Raw genomic sequence first — 25079 nt, forward strand, 5'->3', positions numbered from 1 at the left:
ATCAGTACAACTTTTTTTCCAAGTGAAATCTGGGGATTGCTTTATTCCTCTTGCACCTTGAATAGCACTAATACATTAGGTTGAATCATTTAGGGGCTGCTTTGGCTGGCAGACTAATGCCCAGGAAATATCTGGGTGAACAGTTTGCCAGATGCACACTTTATTTATTTATTTGGAGACACGGTCTCACTCTGTTGCCCAGGCTACGGTGCAGTGGTAGATCTCTGTTCACTGCAGCCTCTGCCGCCCAGGCTCAAGCAGTCCTCCCACCTCTACCTCCCAAGTAGCTGGGACCACAGGTGTGTACTACCATGCCTGGCTAATTTTTATATTTTTTGTAGAGACAGGGTTTTGCCATGTTTCCCAGGCTGGCCTAGAACTCCCAGGCTCACGTTCCAATCTGCTCGCCTTGGCCTTCCAAAGTGCTGGGATTACAGGCATGAGCCTCCCCGCCCAGCCCAGATGCACATTTGACCTAATGAACTGATAATTCACTGCCAGTTTTAGGTTCCATTTGACTTAATCCTAAAAATGAGAGCGTAAGTAGATAACAGCTTGTACACTGAAGTAGTTCCAGAAATATTGGATTTATCTAAAGTTATTTTTTATCATAGTGTAGTTGCCCTGTAAATTTTTATTGATGATAGTACATAAAAAGGCATTAAAGTTTGAGACTTACTGATTTTAGAAGGTTTATGCCAAGCAAGTTTGACACTTTTAAGCTCACTTTTAAGATTACAAGTGGGTGAATTGTAATCTAAGAATTGCTTAAGACTGTACTTGGGTGCAGTTTTCATTTTTTGTAGGCTGCTTTATGTATGATTCTTTGTCCTATGTATTGTCTATCTCAAAAGAAGGCATTGTAAATGGATGGAATTAAATTAACACTTTTCCTTGATGGCTTTTGTATCCCTAATGATGTTGCTCAGCATTATGAGGGCATGTCTTAACAGTAATATACTTACGATCAGTAAAATCTTTCTGCTTAGTATTTTAATTTTTTTTTTTTTTTTGAGACGGAGTCTCGCTCTGTCGCCCAGGCTGGAGTGCAGTGGCCGGATCTCAGCTCACTGCAAGCTCCGCTTCCTGGGTTTACGCCATTCTCCTGCCTCAGCCTCCCGAGTAGCTGGGACTACAGGCGCCGCCACCTCGCCCGGCTAGTTTTTTGTATTATTTTTAGTAGACACGGGGTTTCACCGTGTTAGCCAGGATGGTCTCGATCTCCTGACCTTGTGATCCGCCCGTCTCGGCCTCCCAAAGTGCTGGGATTACAGGCTTGAGCCACCGCGCCCGGCCCTCTGCTTAGTATTTTAAAGTTGAGAAGATAATTAATTGGTTTTTCATCCTAATAATAATGACTACTTTTTATTTAAAGAGGTGAAAATAATAATTCAGACACCTAATATAAGTATCCTAATAGAGGTAAAAAGTAGAGGAAGGACTTATACTCACTGAACTATATAAAACATGATATAATTATTGATTTTATAATACAAAATTCATTTCCGAAAAGTAAATTGATTATGCTCATCTTTTAAGATATCTTTTTGAGGCTTCCTTGACATTGCTATTGCAGAGAGAAAGGGAAAAAACATCTACATGAAATATTCTATCTTAAAGCCTGTTTGTAGTTTGGTTTGTCTTATGTGCATATCATCAAAAAGATTTATATAGACAGAGTGAAACAGCTTCATTTAAAAAACTGAAATGTTTTGTGTTGACTGTGTGTGAACAATATATTGCCCATTAGAATGTATATCTATCTAATGGGCCATCCTGTAGTTCAAATCTTAGAAGATTTTGGGCCACTGTGAGCTACCAACATTTTTCTCTTTAAAACTACGAGATCAAATGGGTAGCTACATGCTGGACAGCATCCTTTCTCATCCAAAGCTGAGAAAGCTTTGGATGCTGAGAGAAGGAACTCAGGATACCTGTTTGTAAGGGAAGTTTTAACTTGTTCTGTGTCCTGAGAGGAAAAGCTACACTGTTATATTTGTTGTTGGAAAATCCTTTCTGAAGAACCAAAAGAGTTATTTTCCCACTCCTTAGCTAAACCTAGATATTCAACCAGTAATCCAAATGAGGAAAAGCAGGCTCCTTTGGATTGTACCTGCTGAGGGACACAGGTGTAACATTTATTCCTCATTCAAATTCAGTGGCTAAATTTACATATACTTCCCCAGGAGTGATTGCAGAAGTCTTTCACCCATGGCTGAAAATGAAAAATAAATATATTTAATAGAGATGCTTTTGTGTTTTCATATATTTCATTTACAAAAATTTTCCTGTCATAATGACATATTCACAATTCAGGACCTTCACACATATGTATCTTCTTTTTGAAATTCTTTCTACCTAGCTAACACTTGGACTTTCTGAGGAACTAGACTGGTTGACTCCTAGACTAATTGAGATATACATGTCACTTCTCAAAATACCTTGCATTAAAGAAGTAGCACATTTATGAGAATTGTATTTATATACTGAAATTTTATTATTTCTTTCATTTACTAGTGTTATCACAGTCTAATAGAAAAGTATTTTAGTATTTTCTTTTGAAAATAAGTTTATTATTCATTTTAATAATATAAATCCAGGCTCCTATTAACTAGATTGAAGCTCACATTTCATTTTATAGCATTTTTCACCAAAAAGCAAAAAAATGTTTGTGATCTGATTGAAATCACTATGATGTGTAATGAGAATCAGAACTTCACGGTTGTACGACTTTTGTTGTTGTTTTTTTTGAGACAGAGTGTCACTCTGTCATCAGGCTGGCGTGCAGGCTCACTGCAACCTCCGCCTCCCGGGTTCAAGCAGTTCTCCTGCCTCAGCCTTCCGAGTAGCTGGAATTACAGGTGTGCACCACCATGCCCGGCTAATTTTTGTATTTTTAGTAGGGATGGGGTTTCGCCTTGTTGGCCAGGATGGTCTCCATCTCTTGACCTCGTGATCTGCCTGTCTCAACCTCCCAAAGTGCTGGGATTACGGGCGTGAGCCACTGCGCCCGGCCCGTTATACTGTTTTCATGGAGTAAGACTACCATACATAGTTGAAATTGTGTAATGGTGCTCTTGTGTCTGGTCATTTGTGCACCAGTAACTTGTTAAGTACATAATCTGTTTCTCATTTTCAGATTCATATGTCTCCTATTCAGTACTCAGGGCTTGTGGTTGTCTGCCTTGTGTTTAGACATACCCAGTAATCTCATTACTTTACAGTGAAGACATTTTATTTTTGGAATGTTCTGAATGTTTCCAAACTCTGAACTGTGCTGAGTATTGAAATCTTCCTTTCTGGAACTTGCACTCATGGACCATTGTTCTTACCTAGAGGATTATTAGATTCCTGGATCCTCACTGAGACTTTCTAAACCAGGATTCTTGCAATGAGTTTGCATATCCATTTTATAACAGTGCCCTGAGAGATTTTAAAGAGATGGGCAGTGGGGTGGTGGGGACAAAAGCAAAATGTTTTTCCTATTTTCACACCATTCAGCACAACACTTCTGACACTAGATGTGTGGGATATTTCCCCACACACCAAGCAGTCATTTCTCCAGTGGACACCAGCTGGGTGTGCTGCAATTCAATTCTGACACTGCCTACCTGGGGATAGCTTTAGATCTTACATATTGAGGGTTCAGTTCCACAAGACTGCTCCACATTTCAGATGCCAGTCTTAAGTCACTTCTATTTTTTCCTTTTGGAAACAATCTTGCTCCGTCACCCAGGCTGGAGTGCAGTGGCGTGATCTCAGCTCACTGCAACCCCTACCTCCTGGGTTCAGGCGATTCTCGTGCCTCAACCACCCAAGTAGCTGGGATTACAGTTGTGCGCCACCACCATGCCCAGCTAATTTTTGAATTTTTAGTAGAAATAGGGTTTTGTCCTATTGGCCAGGTTGATCTCGAACTCCTAGCCTCAAGTGATCTGCCCACGTCAGCTTCCCAAAGTGCTGGGATTACAGACAGGCATGAGCCATCATGCATGACTGGAAGTCACCTATATTTCTGATCAACTGGCTATCAGCTGGTGGATCCCACGACTCCTTCCTTGGGTTCGATTAATTTTCTAGAGATGCTTACAAAACTCAGGGCAACACTTTGTTTACATTTACCTGTTTATTGTAAAAGATATTACAAAACAGTACAGACGAACAGCCAGATGGGAGAGATGCACGGGGTAAGGCACATGAAAAGGGGAACAGCGCTTCTATGCCCTTTCTGGGAGCCACCCTCCAGGTACCTCCATGTGTTCAGCTGTCCAAAAGATCTCCGAATCTAGTCCTTGTGGGTTTTTAAGGAGGCTTCATTATGTAGTTATGATTGCTTAGATCATTGGCCATTGGTGATCAACTCAAACTTCAGTCCCCTTCCCTTCCTGGAGGTTGGAGGTGGGGCTGAAAGTCCCAATCGTCTCATCATACCTTGGTCTTTCTGGTGACCAGCCCCCATCCTGAAGCTACCTGGGGCCCCCAGCCACTATCATCTCATTAGCATACAAAAGACACTTATCATTAAGGGATTTCAAGGATTTTAGGAGCTGTAAGCTAGGAAAGTGGACCAAACATAGTATCACAAATTTTGATCAGCCAAATGTGGGAAGTACTGCTCTGTAAAACACAGTATTTCAGTCTTTTCAACACCATCATATTTAAAGTAATTCCTAGTATGATATAATTTATGGATCTTTCTGTGTTTTGATGGTGATTGCTTCTCTGGTACTGAATTGCAGATAGTATTCTTGATGTCTCAGCTAAATGATTGACAAAATACCTTAGACTGGGTAATTTATACATGACATTATTTTATGGCTCACAGTTCTGGAGACTGGGAACTCCAAGATCAATTTGCCAGCAGATTCAGTGTCTCATGAGGGCTCACTTTGCTTCAAGATGGTACCTGTTAGCTGTGCCTCACATGGAGGAAGGGCAAAGAGGCTAACAAGCTTCCTCAGGCCTCTTTTATAAAAATTACTAATTTTATTCATGGGGATGGAGCCCTCATGACCTGATCACCTCCTAAAGGTCCCATGTCTAAATACCAAATTTAAGATTAAGTTTGAATTATGAATTTTGGGGGGAATAAACATTCAGAACATAGCATTCTGTCCCTGTGTGATGGTTAATATTAGGTGTCAACTTGATAGGATTGAAGGATGCCTAGATAGCTGGTAAAGCATTGTTTCTGTATATGTTTGTGAGGGTGTTGGCCAGAGGAGACTGACATTTGAATCAGTGGACTGGAAGAGGAAGATCCACCCTCATTGTAGGTGGGCACCATCCAGTAGGCTGCCAGCACCACTAGAACAAAGCAGGCAGAAGAAGACGGGATTACCTGTCTTGCTGAGGCTTCTGGCTTTCATCTTTCTCCCATGCTGGATGCTTCCTTCTGTTCCTCCTGCCCTTGGACCTCAGACTTCAGGTTCTTGGACCTTTGGACTCTTGGACTTAACACCAGTGGTTTGCTGGGGCTCTTGGGCTTTTGGCCACAGACTGAAGGCTGCTCTGTAGGCTTCTCTGCTTTTGAGGCTTTTGAACTCTGACTGAGCCACTACTGGCCTCTTTCTTCCCCAGCTTTCAGATGGCCTATCGTGGGACTTCATCTTGTGGTCATGTGAGCCAGTTCTCCCCAGTAAACTCCCTTTCACACACACATATGTGTGTGTATATATATATATATATATATATATTTTTTTTTTTTTTTTTTTCCTGTCCCTCTGGAGAACCCTGACTAATACACCCTCGTCTCCCAAAATTCATGTCCTTGTCACATGCAAAATACATTCATTTCATCCTGGTAGCCCCAAAAGTCTTAACTTGTTCCAGCATCAACTCAAAAATCTGAAATGCAGTCTCATTTAAATATCTAAATCGGGTATGGGTGAGACTCAAGGTATGATTCACCTTGAGGCAAATTGCTCTCCAGCTGTGAACCTGTGAGATCAAACAGGTAATATGCTCGTATATATAATGCAGTCATTATAACCATTTGCTGAAAGAATGGAACCTCATGGCAAACTAATCTAATTCAGACTTTTAAGATTACAATAAAATATTGGTCTCAGCATTCAATAATTATCAATAGTTGGTAGTACTGATCATTTTTGGTATACACAAGGAAAGCCCTATATGGATTCTAGATTTACCTGCAACTTCTGGTAGCCATTCTAACAGAAATGGCTTTAGCCTTATCGTTACATTTGAGTGCTTCTGGGCTGTTACTTTGAAGGGCAGAGGTGATTTGATTCATCAAAGCACTAACGTAATGAGTGGGAGAGGATGAATCAGCAGACAGTGTGCTAGAGAAATAGTCTGCCAGGCAAACCAAAATCTTGCTCCTCTGCTCCTTCACTCCCTCCTTGGTATGGACTTTGCTCAACTGGAAACAGTGACATTGCTTAATAGATTTTCCCTAACTGCTGTCGGCACCCTGCCCTCTGCCAAGCCTAGCATTACCCAGAGCACAGGAACACATGGTCCACCACTTCAGTAGAAAAAGAATCTTCAGTATTGCTTCAATTTATTTTACTCTTCGTTTTAAAAAAGAAAAATTTAAAAAAGGGGCACTGACATAAGAACATTTCCTTTCCATTTCTAGCTGCTGTTTGTGATTGTGCATTTGGTTTCTGTAGGGGAAGTAAAACAGCTAGAGTTAAATCAATGCTTTGTGGCAAGAGACCAGAGAGCTAGAAGTGATCTACTAACATTTGGTGCTGTCTTGATAAAAGCCAATTGTGTAGGCTGGCTTATTGGGCAAAAAATAAATAAACTTAGGATTGCAAAAAAAGGTACAGGAAACTTATAAGTGGTATTGGTGGAAGTTCTAAGCTAAACAAAGAGCTGGAAGGAAAAGGCTTCCTTGGAGGTGAGAAACTTGGCTCCTTGGGTCAAGTGATGATGAACTTTGGTTTTGAAAGGCAGCTATATAAAGGAGTCTGATGCCATACGTCCTGGGGCTGGAATGGGCTGAAGACTTCCTCGTCTTCTCTAAGGGTTAGAACACACTTAGTAGAAAATGCACCGATAGGAGGAACCAGAAGTTGGCAAGCACGGATTTCTTGGAAACAACCTGGCATCCAGGAGTAATAGCACATAATATATACAATCTGTTGTAAAGAATAAAATCACACTAGTTGATGTGGAAGCAGATTATAAACTTAGATTGTTCAGAAGTTATTTATCGTCCTATACTGTGCTCTTTATCATTACTTTAATTGGCAAAAACTGGTTACTTTTGCACCAACCTAATATGACTTTTGGCAGCCTTGCTATCCTTGACTCTCAGTTTTCTTGTTACTTTCTCCCTATGCTGTAGACAGCTTTAATTGCCTGCCATTCCCTGGAAATGGTAGTGTTTTCATATCGACATGTCTTTCACATGGTTTTTGTTTTTGCTTATAGTACATACTTCTTTCCTTTTTTGTTTCTTCAAATTCCAACCCATATTTTATTACTCAAAGCAGTTGTCATCATCTCTTGAGAAACCGTCTTCATGCCTCCAAAGTATATTAGTTGTTCCAGTCTTTGTGTTGATAGCTTGTATACATTTCATCATTATATCATAATGGCCCAGGTTATCTTTTCTCTTTGCTTGTCCCTCTGCCTGGAATGCCTTCTTTCTGGATATCTGCGTTGCACTCTCCTTTACTTTGTTTTGGTCTCTGGTCTCTGTTCAAATGTCACCCCTGCCAGAAGTCTTCCCTGACTACCCAAACTTAAAATAGCATTTCTTGGCATTTTCAGTACCCTTTCTCTGCTCTATTTTTCTTCTGTAGTACATCTTTTACTTCCAGACATTTTATTACATATTTATGTTTATTTGTTGATTTTCTCTTTCCCCCTACTGAATTTAGGTTCCATGAATGCAAGGACCTCATTTTGTTCATTGCTGTATGACGCCATGCCTAGAACAGCCTAGCACATAGTAGATACTTAGCAAGTATTTGTTGAATGATAGAATGAATGAATATTTTATTTCTCCATGTATTAGGTTCTCTAGAGGGACAGAACTAATGGAATATAAATATAAATATATATATATATATACACACATATATATAAAGGCGAGTGTATTAAGTATTAACTCACACGATCACAAGATCCCACAATAGGCTGTCTACAAGCTGAGGAGCAAGGAGAGCCAGTCCGAGTCCCAAAAATGAAGAACTTGGAGTCTGATGTTTGAGCGCAGGAAGCATCCAGCATGGGAGAAAGATGTAGGCTGGAAGGCTAGGCCAGTCTCTCCTTTTCACGTTTTTCTAGCTGTGCTGGCAGCTGATTAGATGGTGCCCAGCCAGATGAAGCGTGAGTCTGCCTTTCCCGTACCACTGACTCAAATGTTAATCTCCTTTGGCAACACCCTCACAGATACACCTAGGATCAATACTTTGAATACTCTGTATCCTTCAGTCCAATGAAGTTGACACCCAGTATTAACCATCACACCCCACTAGTCTAATAGATCATTCTTATAGTCATCAGCATCTGGTACTTATGTAATCACTCAGTAAATATATAGTAAATGAATAAATGTGTAGTTCAGTATTACATGTAAGCGGGCTCAACTGCTACCAGTGGAAAGAAGATTCTTGCCCTTTAGATGAATTCTTTCTAAAGAAAAAATAAGGTCTGAAAAAGTAGGAAAGCTAGATTATTTCCACTCCTGGTTTTATCTGGAATTTTCCACTCCAGTTTTTGGGTTTCTACTGGTGATGTGGTTTTACGTTTTTGAGAAATACCCATGTTTGCTGGAAAAGACAAGAGGAAATTATTTGTAAGATCTGTATAAGTATTTGCACACCATGGTTTTTTTTTTTTTTTTCCCAAATAAATTCTTTGATGACATCCTAGATTTTTTTTTTGTCTGTCTTCATGTGTTTGGAATGGTTCCCCAATCTGCATTCTTAGTGATGTCTGTCTGAAACGTAGTTTACCATGCCCTTTTTTTCCCTTCCTGTGTATTAGATTATTATACCAAAACCTAGACCTTTTAGTAGTTTTCAGTTTTACTTCTGTATGTTCAAATTTGATTATTGTTCATCTGATAGTCCTAATTTTGTTGCTGTTTTAATCAGTTTTGCAATGATCTTGTCTTTTTCATGTTAGACCTAGAACTGATTTTAACCATTTAATGCTAATCTCAAGAATTCTCTCAGTTATTTTAATATTTTAAAATAAAATAGGGAAATAGGCCGGCCGCGGTGGCTCACACCTGTAATCCTAGCACTTTGGGAGACTGAGGGAGGTGGCTCACTTGAGGTCAGGAGTTCGAGACCAGCCTGACCAACATGGTGAAACCCCATCTCTACTAAAAAAATACAAAAATTAACTGGGCGTGGTGGTGCAAATAAAATAAAATAAGGAAATAAAAATAATATATCTGTAGCAACTGGAGAAGAGTACAAATTTATTGCCCATATGAAAAATGAGTATTAGTGTTAATAACTGTTTAGACTAATGAAAAATTGTAAAGTCTATGTAAATATTTATCACCTCTTAGAATTGAAAAGGACGCTAGAAACATTTGATCTAACCATCTTGTACAGCTAAGCAGAATGAGGCCACAGATATAAATGGCTTGCCCAAAGTCACTAGGTTTGTTAGTGGTAATAGTGCTAGAATTGCCCTTAGGTTTCCTTTATAATACTAAGGGTTGCAAGGGCATGGACTGTCAGGCACTTGCATACATAGTTTGTGAAACTATAAATGGCCACAAATATTCTGGCTAGCCACCTAGTATCATAGAACAGAAATTTTAGTGTGCATACCTTTTTATTTTTTTATTTTTTAATTTTTGTGGGTACATAGTAGGTGTATATATTTATCAAGTACCTGAGATGTTTTCGTACAGGCATGAAATGTATAATATTCATATCATGGAGAATCGGGTCTCCATCTCCTGAAGCATTTACCCTTTGTGTTACAAACAATCCAGGAACACTCTTATTTTAAAATGTACAATTATTATTAACTATAGCTACCCTGTTGTACTATGAAGTTGTCTCATACATTCATTTAAACTGTTTACCCATCAACCATCCCCCCCAACACACACACACACACACACACACACACACACACACACACACACACACACTCACTCTCTCACTCCTCCACTACCTTTCCCAGCCGCCGGTAACCATCCTTCTACTCTCTCTGTCAATGAATTCAATTATTTTGGCTTTTTTCATTCCACAGGTAAGTGAAAATGTGTTTAGCCTTCTGTGCCTGGTTTTTAAAAACTTAACATAATGATCTCTACTTCCATTCATGTGGTTGCAAATGACAGGATCTCATTCCTTTTTATGGCTGAATAGTACTCCAAAATGTGTATGTATCACATTTTCTTTGTCCATTCACCTGTTGATGGACACTTAGGTTGCCTCCAAATCTTGGCTGTTGTGAATACTGCTGCAACAAACATGAAAGAGTAGATATCTCTTCAATATACTGATTTCCTTTCTTTTAAGTATATACCCAGCAGTGGGATTGCTGGATCATATAGTGGCTCTATTTTTTTTTTTTTTTTTTAAGATGGAGTCTTGCTGTGTCACCCAGGCTGAAGTGCAGTGGTGTGATCTCAGCTCACTGCAGCCTCCACCTCCCAGGTTCAAGCGATTCTCCTGTCTCAGCCTCCTGAGTAGCTGGGACTACAGGCATGCCCCACCACACCCGGCTAATTTTTGTAATTTTAGTAGAGATGGGGTTTCACCATGTTGGCCCAGATGGTCTCAATCTCCTGACCTCATGATCCACCTGCCTTGGCCTCCCAAAGTTCTGGGATTACAGGCGTGACCCACTGTGCCTGGCCAGTAGCTCTATTTGTAATTTTGAGGAGCCTTTGAACTGTTCTCCATAGTGTTGTACTAATTTACATTCCCACCAACAGTGTACAAGGGTTCCCTTTTCTTGTATTTTGAAGCGTTTGTTATTGCCTGTATTTTGGATAAAAGCCATTTTAACTGGGATGAGATGATATCTCATAGTTTTGATTTGCCTTTCTCTGATGATCAGTGTTGAGCACCTTTTCATATGCTTGTTTGCCATTTGAGAAATGTCTATTCAAATCTTTTGCCAGTTTTTTAATTGGATTTTTAGATTTTTTTTTCCATACAGAGTTGTTTGTCAGAAGGGTAGATTGCAATTTTTTTCTCCTGTTCTGTGTTTTGTCTCTTCACTTTGTTGATGGTTTCCTTTGTTGTGTAGAAACTTTTAAAGTTGATGCGTCCCATTTGTCCATTGCCTATGCTAGTAGGGTATTGCTGAAGAAATTTTTGCCCAGACCAATGTTCTGGAGAGTTTCTCCAGTGTTTTCTTGTAGTAGTTTCATAGTTTGAGGTGTTAGAGTTAAGTCTTTAATCCATTTTGGTTTGATTTTTGTATATGATAAGAGATAGAGGTCTAGTTTCATTCTTCTGCATGTGGATATTCAGTTTTCTCGGCACCATTTATTAAAGAGACTGTCTTTTCCCCAGTGTATGGTGTTGGCAATTCTGTTGAAAATGAGTTTCTTGCAGGTGTGTGGATTTTCTTCTGGGTTCTGTATTCTATTGGTTTTTATTTCTGTTTTTTATCAGTACCATGCTGTTTTGGTTACTATAACGCTGTAGTGTAATTTGAAATAAGATAATGTGATTCCTCCAGTTTTGTTCTTTGTGCTAAGGATAACTTTAGCTATTATGGATCTTTTATGGTTTCATATAAATTTTAGGATTGCTTTTTCTGTTTCTGTGAAGAATGTCATTGGTATTTTGATAGAGATTCTATTGAATTTATAGATTGCTTTGGGTAATATGGACATTTTAACAGTATTGATTCTTTCAGTCCATGAACATGGACTATCTTTCCATTTGTTCCTGTCCTCTTCCTTTTCTTTCATCAGCATTTTATAGTTTTCATTGTAGAGATCTTCTTTGGATAAGTTAATTCTGAGGTACTTAATTTAATTTGTGGCTATTGTAAATGGGATTACTTTTTTGGATTGTTCATTTTTGGCATATAGAAATGCTACTGATTTTTGTATGTTGATTTTGTATCCTGCAACTTTACTGAATTTGTTTATTAGTTCTAAATGCTTTTTGTGTGTGTGTGTGGGTTCTACAGGTTTTTCCAAATATAAGATCATATCATCTGCAAATAAGGATAATTTGACTTCTTCCACTCCAATTTGGATATACTTTATATCTTTTTGTTTTGTTTCATTGTTTTAGCTAGGACTTCCAGTACTGTGTTGAGGAAGAGTGATGAAAATGGCCATTCTTGTTATGTTCCAGATTTTAGAGGAAAAATTTTCAGTTTTTCCCCATTCAATATGATACTAGCTGTGGATCTGTCATATATGGCTTTTATTATATTGTGGTATGTTCTTTCTATTCCCAGTTTTTTGAGGGTTTATATCTTGAAGGAATGTTGAATTTTATCAAATGCTTTTTCAGCATCAATTGAAATGATCATATGGTTTTTGTCCTTCATCTTGTTGATATGATGCATCACACTGATTAATTTCCATATGTTTAACCATCCTTGCATCCCAGGGATAAATCCCACTTCGTCAGGATGAATGATATTTCTAATGTATTGTTGAATTCAGTGTGCTAGTATTTTCTTTTTCTTTTTCTTTTTTTTTTTTTTTTTGAGACAGAGTCTCGCCCGGTCACCAAGGCTAGAGTGCAGTGGCATGATCTCGGCTCACTGCAAGCTCCACCTCCCGGGTCCACGCCATTCTCCTGCCTTAGCCTCCTGAGTAGCTGGGACTACAGGTGCCCGCCACCAAGCCTGGCTAATTTTTTGTGTTTTTAGTAGAGGCGAGGTTTCACCATGTTGGCCAGGATGTTCTCAATCTCCTGACTTCGTGATCTGCCCTCCTCAGCCTCCCAAAGTTCTGGGATTACAGGCGTGAGCCAATGCGCCCAGCCTCAGTTTGCTAGTATTTTCTTGAGGATTTTTGCATCAATGTTCATCAGAGATATTGGCCTGCAGTTTTCATTTTTTGATGTGTCTTTGTCTGGTTTTGGAATCAGGGTAATACTGGCCTCATATAATGAATTTGAAAATATTCTCTCCTTTTTTACTTTTCAGAACAGTTTAAGTAGGATTGTATTTGTTCTTCAAATGTTTGGTAGACTTCAGCAGCAATGAAGCCACTGGGTCCCAGGCTTCTCTTTACTGGGAGACTTTCTGTTATGGCTTCGGTCTTATTATTATTGGTCTGTTCAGGTTTTGGATTTCTTCCTGGTTCAGTCTTGGTAAGTTATATGTGTCTAGGAATTTGTCCCTTCTTCTAGATTTTCCGATTTATTGGCTTACAGTTGCTCATAGTAGCCACTAATGATCCTTTGGATTTCTGCAGTATCAGTAGTAATGTCTCCTTTTTAATTTCTGATTTTATTTTTAAATGTGCATACCTTTTAAGAAAGAATTTCTAAAGAAACAGATACATATGCCAAAATAGAAGTATAATATTATTCATTACTTTATGTATAAGAACAAAAAAATTAGGAAGTAACTTAAAAGACTAAATAGTAGCCTGCAAACTTTGATTTGCAGTGTGATAGTTCATCAGATGTTTATTGTGTTTTGTGTTTACATCTGTGTACAATATACCTAAATAGAAATATAAGATACAGTTAGTTTGAGGAGCATTGTATTATGGAGAGTTGTGTACACATTTGAAAAGTGAAATAGTGTAAAACAGTAGATGAGAGAAACAACTTTGCCTCTTCTTTAATCTTTTCTTAGAATTGAAGGTAATGCCTTGTTGGAATAGGCCCTTGTTAAATGTTAATGATTAACATTTTGAAGATTATAGAGGTTTTTAAAAAGCGAATCCCTGTTTTTATAAGCTATACTTACCTTAACATGTGAAATCATGATTTTGCACCATTTGGAAGAAGCATTCTGTTTTAAAAGTTCTGAAATTTTCTTGAGCTTTTGTTTCGAAAATCTTTAGCTTATGGGTTTTGAAAGGCCTGTGATTTTTCCTCCTATCATAGAAGTATGCTGGCGTGGTGGTTACCAACCACACTTAGAGAAACTCTGTTCTCACATTTCATTAAATCGTAAGTTCTTAACATTTTTTTGGTTATAGACGCCTTTGAGAATTTGTGGAAAGTTGTGGTCCCACTCAATGGAAAATACATGCATGCTTGCACAGAATTTGCATACAATTTCAGAAGATTTGTCTCATCATTGAGGGAGAGTTGAAATGTATGATTATCATTGTTAATCCATTCCCAGATATAGTAGATTTGACTAATTTGCTTTTAGTCTTTATAATTATTTGTGACATTTCCTATCTTGTCTCTCACTATTCCAGAGTAGACTACATAGAAACACTGATTTCTCTGTAATTAACAAATTTGATTTTCAGATGTTTATGGATGTGTTCTTTTTACAGACTATCATACTTTCACATTTCTAGTAGGATATTCACACATAAACACTTTGGATTTAGACATATATAGATTAGCTGTAAGTCAAAATTGTTAATGAGGCATCTCAGTAGTAAATCACAGTTGATGAAGACGTGTTTCTATTTGTTTGGCCTTTGGTAGAGTAGAGTAAGATGCTGTTTTACTAAATAAGGGCTCATCATAGGAAAGAGACTAGTAGAACAGACCGTGCCATATTGGCAAAAGCCCTGTGTTTGAACTAGATAGCTCCATGACTACATAAGGAAAGAGACATAATTGCCCTCTTCTGTTTGGTTTTATAAGGAATGATGACACATACTTTGAGGTATTCTCCTCATTGCTACCATATAAGGTGTATTCTCTAACTTTTGAGTAAAATTGGCATAACCAAAAGAAGACCCACTGTTAAAGTAAGTACTGCTCATATGAGTCAGGATTACACATTTGCTCACAGAAAGACATCAGTGATTGCTTGTTTTATTTCCCTACCATTCTAATCTACAAAAAGGCATATCATTTTATTTCACAGAAAAAGGTAATAAATCCAAAGCAGTCTCTCTCTCTCTCTCTCTCTCTCTCTGTCTCTCTCTCTTTCTGCTTTTTTAAAAAATTGATATGAGGTCTCGTTTGTTACCCAGGCTGGAGTATGGTAGTGCAATCATGGCTCATTGCAGCCTCGATCTCCTGGGCTCAGGTCATCCTCCTGCCTCAGCCTCCTGAGTAGCTGGGACTACAGGTGCACATACCATGCCCGTCTAAATTTTTTAATTTTTTGTAGAGATAGGGTCTCACTATGCTGCCCAGGCTGGTCTCAAACTCCTGGGCTCAAGCGATCCTCCCACCTCAGTCTCCCAAAGTGCTAGTATTACAGGCATGAACAACTGTGCCCACCCCAGCCTTAGATTTTAAGAGGGATGTTTACATTAGACATCTAAACCGGAGATTGACATTTTAAATGTAGTTGAATAGCATTTGTAGACTGGTCAAAGTGCCAACATGATATGACAACAAATAGTGCAGGACAGAACAATGTTCAGTGCTGAAGTGTAGTATTATAAGGTAGATTAACAAGCACTAGGAAGGTAATAAACCAATTAGGATTTGAAAAAAGCTTTAATGCATACATTGGGGGTGAAAATCAGCACTTCACACATTTTCTTTACTTCTGCTCGCTTCGCTAGTCCCTCAGTTGCTAGGAAAAATTTCACTGGGATTTTCTTTATGTGTGTTATTGAGTGGGTTGAGTAGTACCTTATGTTGGTAGGAAAGCAAGTTACGTGAAAGTTCTCTGTCATAGGTGTAATGCCCACACATTCTTATGTAGGTGTTTTGCAAGGGGATGGTGATGTTAAAAAAAACGTCATGTAGTCATGTTTATGGCATCCTGGGAAATATGTGGGAGAGAGATAACTAGAAACTGTCAACAATAGTCTCATATGTCCAGATTCAAATTTCTTATTTAACAGCAGGTACTGGAAAATACATTTTAAAACAAAATTCAAGATTGCTTATTAATTAGATCTTAAGAAAAATAACACTTTTCTCCTTACTTTTTCTGACTCAAGAAAGTCTTGTTTTTCAGATTGATGTAATTTTATTAGCATAATTCTTCAAATTTTGGTAACAGCACTGTTAGAAAAACAACAGCTTCCATTTTCCCATGGTTTGGTTCCCAGGGTTTTTGGACATGGGAAATTTCTGTTAGTGTTTCTTTCTGTAGCTCTCATGTTTATATGTTCCTTTTTTACATTTACTGTGTCTGACGGCATTCCTGCCATACCCATGGTGTTAGGGTCATGTGTTTCCAAGCATTCCATATTTGTTGAAAATATGCAGAAGATTGAAACTTGCCCTTTGATAGTGGCTCATTATATAGGTACACGTCTCCTACTTGTTGCCTGTAGTACATTATAGGATAATCACCAAAGTAAATTTCTTTCGAATCAGCATAAATTGTTCTACTTAGTAAATATCTGACTATTAAAATGGTGTTACCTGTCTATATTATAAATAATTTCTATTGCTGATGCCTATTTTCTTAATTTGGCAACTGCTGGCTTATTTCCAAGGAAAAGCAAATAGAGGTTTTTGTGTACATTTTGAGTATTTCCTGCGATTTAGAAGGATAAATTTCATATATAGAGAATTCTAAGACCCTGGAGTCACTGTTACGGTTAAACATTGTGCCTCTTTATGGAAAAGCTTAGGGCATATAGGAGCTACATTGAATGATCATATTAAAGAGAAATCTTAGATGGTTAGACTTATTTAAAATGATACCTGCCATAATGGATTATAATTTTTAAAACTGAAAGCTCTATTGGTTTGTTTCTGATGGAAGTGCTCTCAAGAGGTAATAGCTAAGGGGAAGAGTTAGTGTAGCAGATATATCTAACTCCTTATAAATCCTAAATAACATATTGTTTGTGGATAAGTTTTCCATTTAGTGCACTTTTGAGTTCCTTGTCTAAGTGATCTGCTGTCTTGAGATACTAATATTTTATTTTCAGTATAATTTTATAGAGACACAGTACTACTTTTTCTCTTATTGTTAAAATGATTAGGAACAAATACTGGAACACTGTATTTGGTGGCTAAGCATTTTGGGTAATATTAGTTATAAATTTTATTTGACAACAATAAATTAATGAGATGTTTAACACACAAGTATTACGGTGAGAAAATTTACTCGAAATCATAGTTACTAATAATATTCATGTATATTATTTTAAATGCAAATCAGAACATAGAATCTTCTCTCTTCTCTAATTGTTATTTTGATGTTCTGTTCAGTTTAAATATTATTTTGTGCATATGTACTTGGATATATATCACACCTAGAGTTAAAGCCTGGATCTTGCTTTCTAACACCTGGGACATCTTTCTTTCCTCATGGTCTTGGTTCCCTCCTCTACCTTCTATACCAATACTCTCGTTTGTTTCCCTCTCTTCTTTTTTTCTTTTATTCCTGTCCTTCTCTGACCTCCAGCTCAAGAGTTCTTCACCAACATTACTTTATTGATTTTTATCCTTTGGCCTTTTGGTACAGTGGCAACACCTAATGCTTCTGAGAAGTGACAAGAGGCTACCATTCTTTAGGAATGGATTTTGGGAAACTCGTAATTGGATAGTAGTAAGCAGGGAAGGGAGATGCAGTGAATTATGCTCTGAATGTGTGGCATATTCATTTCTGTTGCTGAGTGAGGGGAAAGTTAGGCTTAGAGAAGCGGAAGGAAGTGAAAAGCCAGAAGGAGGTCTGACCAGTCAGTTTGAAACGCTGTCTTCCCTGCCCTGTATTACCTTGAAGTAGGCTTCCCGCCTATGTGAATTTGTGACATCATGTAAGAATAAACAATAATACTGAACATTTCCAGTGCATTTTGTGGTACATGCTGTCCTGGTATTTTATTTAACCTGCTCAGCGGCTCTGTGAGGCAGGTGGAATTCTAGTCCTCATTTTCAAAGAGCGGAAACTGGGACTTAGAGAGGTCAACTAATTCAGGTCACACAACTAGTAAATGGCAGAGCATGAATATGAACTCCTATTTGCCTGACCTCAAAGCCTGTGCTCAGTATTGTGGTCTTATTGTTGTATGGACATAGACAAGTTATTTGATCACATTGAAGCTCTATTTTCCCATCTGTAAAACAGACTACAACTGCCTTACAAAAGAGAGGAATGATGAAGCATCCCCAAAGTCCCCGATTTACTGTTCATGCTTGGTAAATATAGTACTGATTACTTCTTCTGGGTCATTTCTTTCTTAGGACAGTAAAACACTATGTGAGAGGAGCTACCTTCCTAAACTGAAAAAAATTTACCTTTGGGTCTTTCCTAGTAAACTAAGATGGGCAAGCTCAAGGCTCTTATTCCATTTTCTTTTACATTCTCCCCCAAACTCCCACAATCTTTCCTATCTGCTTGCTGAAGACTGGACTTCCTTTTCAAGAGAAGACTTCTTGTAATCCATGGTTACAGATAAAAGGGTTAAAATGCAGCTGTTCCTAGGGATGAGTTTTAATCTGAGTACAGATAACTGATATTAGATCCTTTTGTCCTGAAGTGAATGGGGAGGCTTAGTAAAGATAACACTCTCTTCAGAAGCATACAGTTTTCTGGTTTTCCTTCATTTCAGCATCAGTGAACAAACCGGAACTCAGAGGCAGTTCCAACATGTACAGCCGTGTGTGCTTGCAACTAAAGTGAGACCACAAAGTAATGTTTTTGAAGAAGCACACCGCTGCAATTAAGTCTGTGGAAAATTGGATAGCAGTACTGAAAAATGCATTTAAAGATCAAAAAGGAAGCATTTGCTTGTGATTAGTTTGATTTATACTGAGCTCCACCCAGGAGCCTCCCACAACTGCTTCCTTCCTACGCTGTGCATTTATGAAATACATACACACTTACAGCTGCCGTGTACAAGATGTACTGATGACAGAAAGTTACTACTGCTTTAAACAAATGCAAGCTATTCAGACTTGAAAAACAGTGAAACAAACAAACAAAAAAAGAGCTGTGCAAATAATGAATGACTTTGTAGTCTCTCCTTGGCTGCTTAGATTGATAATGCTACATCCTACCCAATTAAGAGAAAGGCAACATTTATCTTTCTAATGAGTGAACAGATTGAGGAAGTGGTTCTGGAGATAAATGAAGCTCATAGGAGTATTTAGTTAAGTGTTCCTTTTTACAAGTCCTAAATTTGTTTTTCTGTGTATTGGGCATTTCCCACTATATATAGCATTAGTTCAAGCTCATCATGCCCTTAAGTTTACATCATATGAGTAGGTAGCCTGGGTAGAGAATAGTGAAGATGGTTAGAGATTCCAAAAAGACATCAGTGTCGAAAACTCAAGATGATTCATGTTGAAAAACTGAAAACTGTAAACAAAAAGGAGTTTGTATGGCATTTTAAATATATGTTAAGCCCATGATGGACTTTTGTTTCCATTTGTGGTAATTGGTTGAGAAAGAATTAAGATTCAGTACAGTTAAGTTCTTCCTAATACTTGTTAACAAAGTTACCAAGGAAGCTGTGAAAGTTTTAGAAAACCTACAATATTCAAGGCTCTCGGAGAAGAACAAATTATAAAACATGATCCCTGACCTTATGGAACTTGTTTTGAAGCTGAAAACAGATTGGTGACAAATTATAGCTGGCTTGTATTTTCTTTACATTATAGGAAGCAGAAGACATTTGCAATTTTTCTACTCTCATTTTATAAATAGGGAGTTGATATGATTAGAACTTTCCAGTGCAAGAGGTAATGGGGCCACCATTCGGGAATGTTAAAATGGAAGAAAAGGAGACAAATATGGAGATGTGAAGGTAGGAAAGGTCTGTAGAAAACTCTAGTGGAAGGCAAGTACGCAAGAGCAAGGTGAAAGATGATCAAGACTTGGACTATCATAGGAGAGGAATGGAAGGATGGACAGATCACATTTACATTGTTACATTTAGTAATTTTCCTAGATGTGGTACTTAAGAGGCAGAATCCATGTGGCTATAGGATTCCTGTGCTCCATGATTTGAAAATAAGGGTGACAGAATAAAAGCAGTCCTAGAAGGGAAGGTAATTCTAAGAAATTGGTTTTGAACATCTTGAGATGATAGACTCTCAAGAGATCTAGTATGTAAAGGGAGCAGAATAAGAAAAGTTATCTGGTTATGACATTGTCTTTGATTCCATTATTTTGTTTCTACATTGTTCATTACCTTTATATTACTACTGAACTAGGAGTATTTAAGTTGTTTCTGTTAGGCACATTTAGAACAAATGCCCATAGATTTCCGTGTTTCTGTTTTAAGGCTACTTTATGTGAGGGTGGTGAGGTAATTTAACTGCTTTCTATTTCTAGTTAATTTTTTGTTTAATGCCTGTCCTTCTTTGCTAAAATAAAATCTAGGATGACTTATGTTTACTTTCTCTCTTTACAAAGATGTCAAATTTTAATTCATTTGTGGATTTTAGTAGGGAATAGATGTCCCTTTGTCTCACAGAAGCCTTCCAGATTTCACTTTTATTGTAGGATCAAACCTGTAACTTTGTATAGGTAGCAGCTCACAGATAAACTTTTAAAACTGGCGGGGACCTTAGAAGTCCTCTTAGATCATCTGGTGCAGGCCCCACATTTCTCAGATCAGTAATCTGAGATCAAGGGAATGATAATACAGTGATAGCTAACATTTATCCAACTATATTATCTATGTATAATCATTATGATAACCTGATAGTGTAAGTGGAACAACCTTCCCAAAGTCCCAAAGAAAGTGGTGTGTAGCTCGCTTGCTTTCAGAACTGTTTTCTTTAAATGTTTTCTAAAATCATTGGTGTTTTTTTAAACTGTGATAAAATATACATAACATAGAAGTTAACGATGTTTATCATTTTATTTTATTTTTTATTTTTGGGGGGGATGGAGTCTTGCTCTGTTGCCTAAGCTGGAGTGCCGTGGTGCGATCTTGGCCCACTGCAACCTCTGCCTCCCAGGTTCAATCTATTCTCCTGTCTCAGCCTCCTGAGTAGCTGGGAGTACAGGTGTGCGCCACCACGCCTGGCTAATTTTTGTATTTTTGGTTGAGATGGGGTTTCACCATGTTGGCCAGGCTAGTCTGAAACTCCTCACCTCAAGGGATCTGCCTGCCTTGGCCTCCCAAAATGGTTTATCATTTTAAAATGTGTAATTCAGTTGCATTCACTGAATACAGTCACGGTGTTGTGCAACCTTCTGACTTATCTATTTCTAGAACTTTTTCATCATCTCAAACAGAAACTCTGTATAAGATTTTAGTTTCAAGTACTAGATGAATACTGGTTATTTACTTGCTTTTTCAAGCCTAGTATCTCCCATCCTTCAGCAACTCAGTATTCAGTATGATCTATTGTACTTATTGAATGCTGAGTTGTCATTTGAATTTGAATGGTTTCTTTAATTTGTACTTGTTTCATATTTCTAGGTATCTATGAAAAGTTCACTGTCACTTATCCCAGCGTAATATATGTGCTTCTTTTGGGGCAATGAAATATATACACACGAAATTTGGAGAAGATCAAACTAAATAATGTAAACACATAGACGATTTTATTGAGCAGGAGAAGAAAGACTAAGGATTAAGGACTGTGACACACGCAAAAAAGTCGAGTTGTCTCAGATGCAAAGAGTTTCCCTTCTGCAAATGCCTACAGCAGGAAGCACACCTAGTATAAAAGATATTTGGGCTTGGAATCTGAAAGAATTCAGTCCCCAAACGCTGCATGTGAACTGGACTCGACAGGAAGGATTGTTTAGCAGATCTTCCCTCTCTATTCGTCTTTGTGCTCAAACAAAAATACAGCTGTTAAGAGTTTTAAAAAATTATTTCCAAAAGAGTATAAAAACCCCATTCAGATTGCATTCTTTTTATTCTGCTAAAATGTGAAGTTTCCTTGGCTGCTTCTCTTCCTGATTCATAAAAATCACACAACTACTGTTGCACAATAAAGAAATGGAGAAATGATCAGGGAATCTTTCTCAGAAAATTCGTTTTTTTTTTTATATAGAACAAATAAGAATTTAAGAAAATAAACATTTAAATCATTTGAATTTTAACTTTACATGCTAAAATTCTTTACATGTTGAACAAGATAGTTTTGTGTTACTTAGTGTATTAATATGCTTTTGGTATAAGCAAAAGTATAATTTTTATCAGCATTTATTATTCTTTTTCAGAATGACACTCCTAATGAAATGTATTTATTACAGCTAAAAGATGGCGGCAAGGCATCCCAGGCAAATGTAAGAATAGGCGATGTGGTTCTCAGCATTGATGGAATAAGTGCACAAGGAATGACTCATCTTGAAGCCCAGAATAAGATTAAGGGTTGTACAGGCTCTTTGAATATGACTCTGCAAAGGTAAGTTGCTTTCTGTTTGTCCTGAAAGAGAAACCAACATTGAGGAATGTGTTTTTGTGTGTCTGACTCATGGTGTTAACTAAGACTCAGTTTCTGCTGCCATTGTTTCAGGTAAATAAAAAATATAATGGCTCTTAAATTGGATAATTGAGCAGCATGAGAATTGCTGAAAGCTATGAGTTATTTCCCCATCAAAAGGCATGTATTTCCATACTAAGAAAAATTGTGTGGGCCTGTAATCTCGGCACTTTGGGAGGCCAAGGTGGGAGGATTGGTTGAGCTAAGGGGTTTGAGACCAGCTGGGCCAATATAATGAGTGCTTGCCTCTACAAAACATAAAAAAATTAGCCAGGCATGGTGTCATGGGCCTGTAGTCCCAGCTACCCAGGAGGCTGAGGCAGGAGGATTGCTTGAGCCCGGAGGTCAAGGTTGCATGAAGCTCTGATTGTGCCACTGCACTCCAGCCTGGGTGACAGAACAAGATCCTGTCTCAAAAAAAAAAAAAAAAGAAAAAGAAATTGTGTATACAGCTTCAGAGAATTCAGGAATTCTTGAAATTTCTCAATGGAGTGCAGGCTAAGAGTTCTTTCTGTTAGGTAAAATTCTGAGCAGTATATTAAAGGATATTCTTTTAGGATATGATTTCGCTTTCGTTAGTTTGTCTTTTTCTCTCTTTTTTTCTGAGTAGAAAAATAATTTTTAATACAGTCCTTTGAAGGCTGGACTTTTTGAACTTACTGCTTTCTAAAGTCACTCTGGCCTCAAATTATAAAATAATTAATCATCACATTGTTTATAATATATCAGGTATTTTGAGGATCCCATCATTTGAAACCTGCACCAAAATCACCTGGAGTGCTTGTTAAAAATACTGATGTCTATACTGAATCCGAATTTCTGGGAGGAAAGACCAGGAGTTATATTTGTTGAAGTTCTCTGTGGTTATTATGACTTATAAAGTTTGATCACTGTAGTATCCTGGGCCGAAGGCAAGGGAGGAGAAAGAGGGAATGGAGAGTGATAGAAGGGTAGCTGTGAACCTTCAGCTTTATAATGAAGGTAGTTTGATCATGTACGAGGTAGTTGTGGAGGGTTTTAAGCAAATCTTGTTTTTGATGATTACAAAAAGTATTCTGAATTCTATCAGATTTGGAAAACACTACTTTTTCTGCCTCCCCAATCTCTTCCATAATTATATTGCATATAATTATCTAAGTCTTCCGTAAATTATCATGTATATTATGAATCTTTAAGAGGGAAATAGGCTGGGCGCTGTGGCTCACACTTGTAATCCCAGGACTTTGGGAGGCCGAGGTGGGTGGATCACCTGAGGTCAGGAGTTTGAGACCAGCCTAGCCGACATGGTAAAACCCAGTCTCTACTATAAATACAAAAATTAGATGGGTGTGGTGGCACATGCCTGTAATCCCAGCTACTTGGGGGCTGAGGCAGGAAAATCACTTGAACTCTAGAGGCAGAGATTGTAGTGAGCCGAGATCATGCCGCTGTACTCCAACCTGGGCAATGGAGCGATACTCTGTCGCCGCCGCCCCTCCCCCCCAAAAAAAGTAAAATTGAAAAGAAAGAGGGAAATAAAACCTGGTACCTTCCCAAAGTATTTGTCTATGGAAGCTTTTTCTTGGAGCCCCTCCTAGGAGTCGTGTTTTGTGAAAAACATTTAGGCAGTGCTCTGTGTTTTGCTACTGCTGTCCTAGGGATTGCTAGTGAAAGAATTTCTACAGGGTAAATTATATTTACCTGTCTGAGTGAATATCAATTTGGTATTAAAACTGAAAAGGAAATTGTTTTTACAAACTTAGACTGACTTGGACATACAGATCTATTTTGAGGTATCATGACTTTCTAACCAGTTTCCTCTTTAGGGTCTTTTTAAAAAACTTAGAGAAATTCTTTTCAGTGGGACTGCTGAATCAATGTTTATATGTATTTTAAATTTTGATAGGCTATTAGCTATACATTTTAATGCATAGGAAAGTAGTCAGTAAGAAAAGTCATTGGTTATAAAAAAATTTGTTTCATTAGTATTCTTCTGTTCTCTATATTGAGACATGTAACATGAAAGTTGTTCCTAATCAAATGAAAGTAGTCATTTTTAATTTACCAAGTATGAATTTTGAAGGGAAATCAAGAGGTCAAGAAACTTAACTTGTTTGAGATACCAAGAAAGCACAACAAATAGAGATGATGACAGGCTGTTTTACACATTCTAAAACTGAAAGTTTATGAGCTCTTTCATGGGCTGCGTACAATTTCTTTCATACCAGCCTGCTTGTTTCCACATTGTGCTGCTTATTTTATGACTCAGGAACCAGTATCTTATTTTCTATTGAAAACACTTTGGGCCCCATAAGAATAGATAAAAACCAGATGTTGTCCTGTTTGAATGCCTTTCCAATTTATGTAGTCTGCTACTGATTCTAATAAAGATTCTTTTAGGCTGCTTATACAGAATCTAACAAACCAACTTACAAAATCGACTTGTTATAAACATTTGAGTATACTACTTAATCGTATCTTTGTATTTCTAAATAATAGACATTCAAGGACCCAAACTGTTGGGGAGTATTTTAGAGTCATTGTTATTCATTGACATTCTCTTCAAGTTTTTGAACACTTCTTAGGTAATGTCAGCCTGCTTAGATAGTGTGTGTGGTTAACAAAATTCATAGTATAATATTGACAGTGCTACTGAAGAAATACTTCTGCCTTTTAAGGAAAAAATACAACTTTGAAGAGTTATCT

The 25079-nt window shown here is 37.7% G+C and overlaps 1 protein-coding gene across 23 annotated transcripts in view; it reads left to right on the plus strand.

The window, feature by feature from the left end:
- Positions 1-25079, plus strand: part of LOC102132539 (PDZ and LIM domain protein 5) — a 216903-nt gene that overhangs the window by 46680 nt on the left and 145144 nt on the right. For all 23 annotated transcript variants that reach the window (XM_065545244.1, XM_074040164.1, XM_074040169.1 and 20 more), the window contains exon 3: positions 22165-22316. In XM_065545244.1, coding sequence (XP_065401316.1) covers positions 22165-22316 — 152 coding nt within the window. The remainder of the gene's footprint in view (positions 1-22164; positions 22317-25079) is intronic.

This window comes from Macaca fascicularis, chromosome 5 (genome assembly GCF_037993035.2).
Source record: "Macaca fascicularis isolate 582-1 chromosome 5, T2T-MFA8v1.1".
NCBI classification, from domain to species: domain Eukaryota; kingdom Metazoa; phylum Chordata; class Mammalia; order Primates; family Cercopithecidae; genus Macaca; species Macaca fascicularis.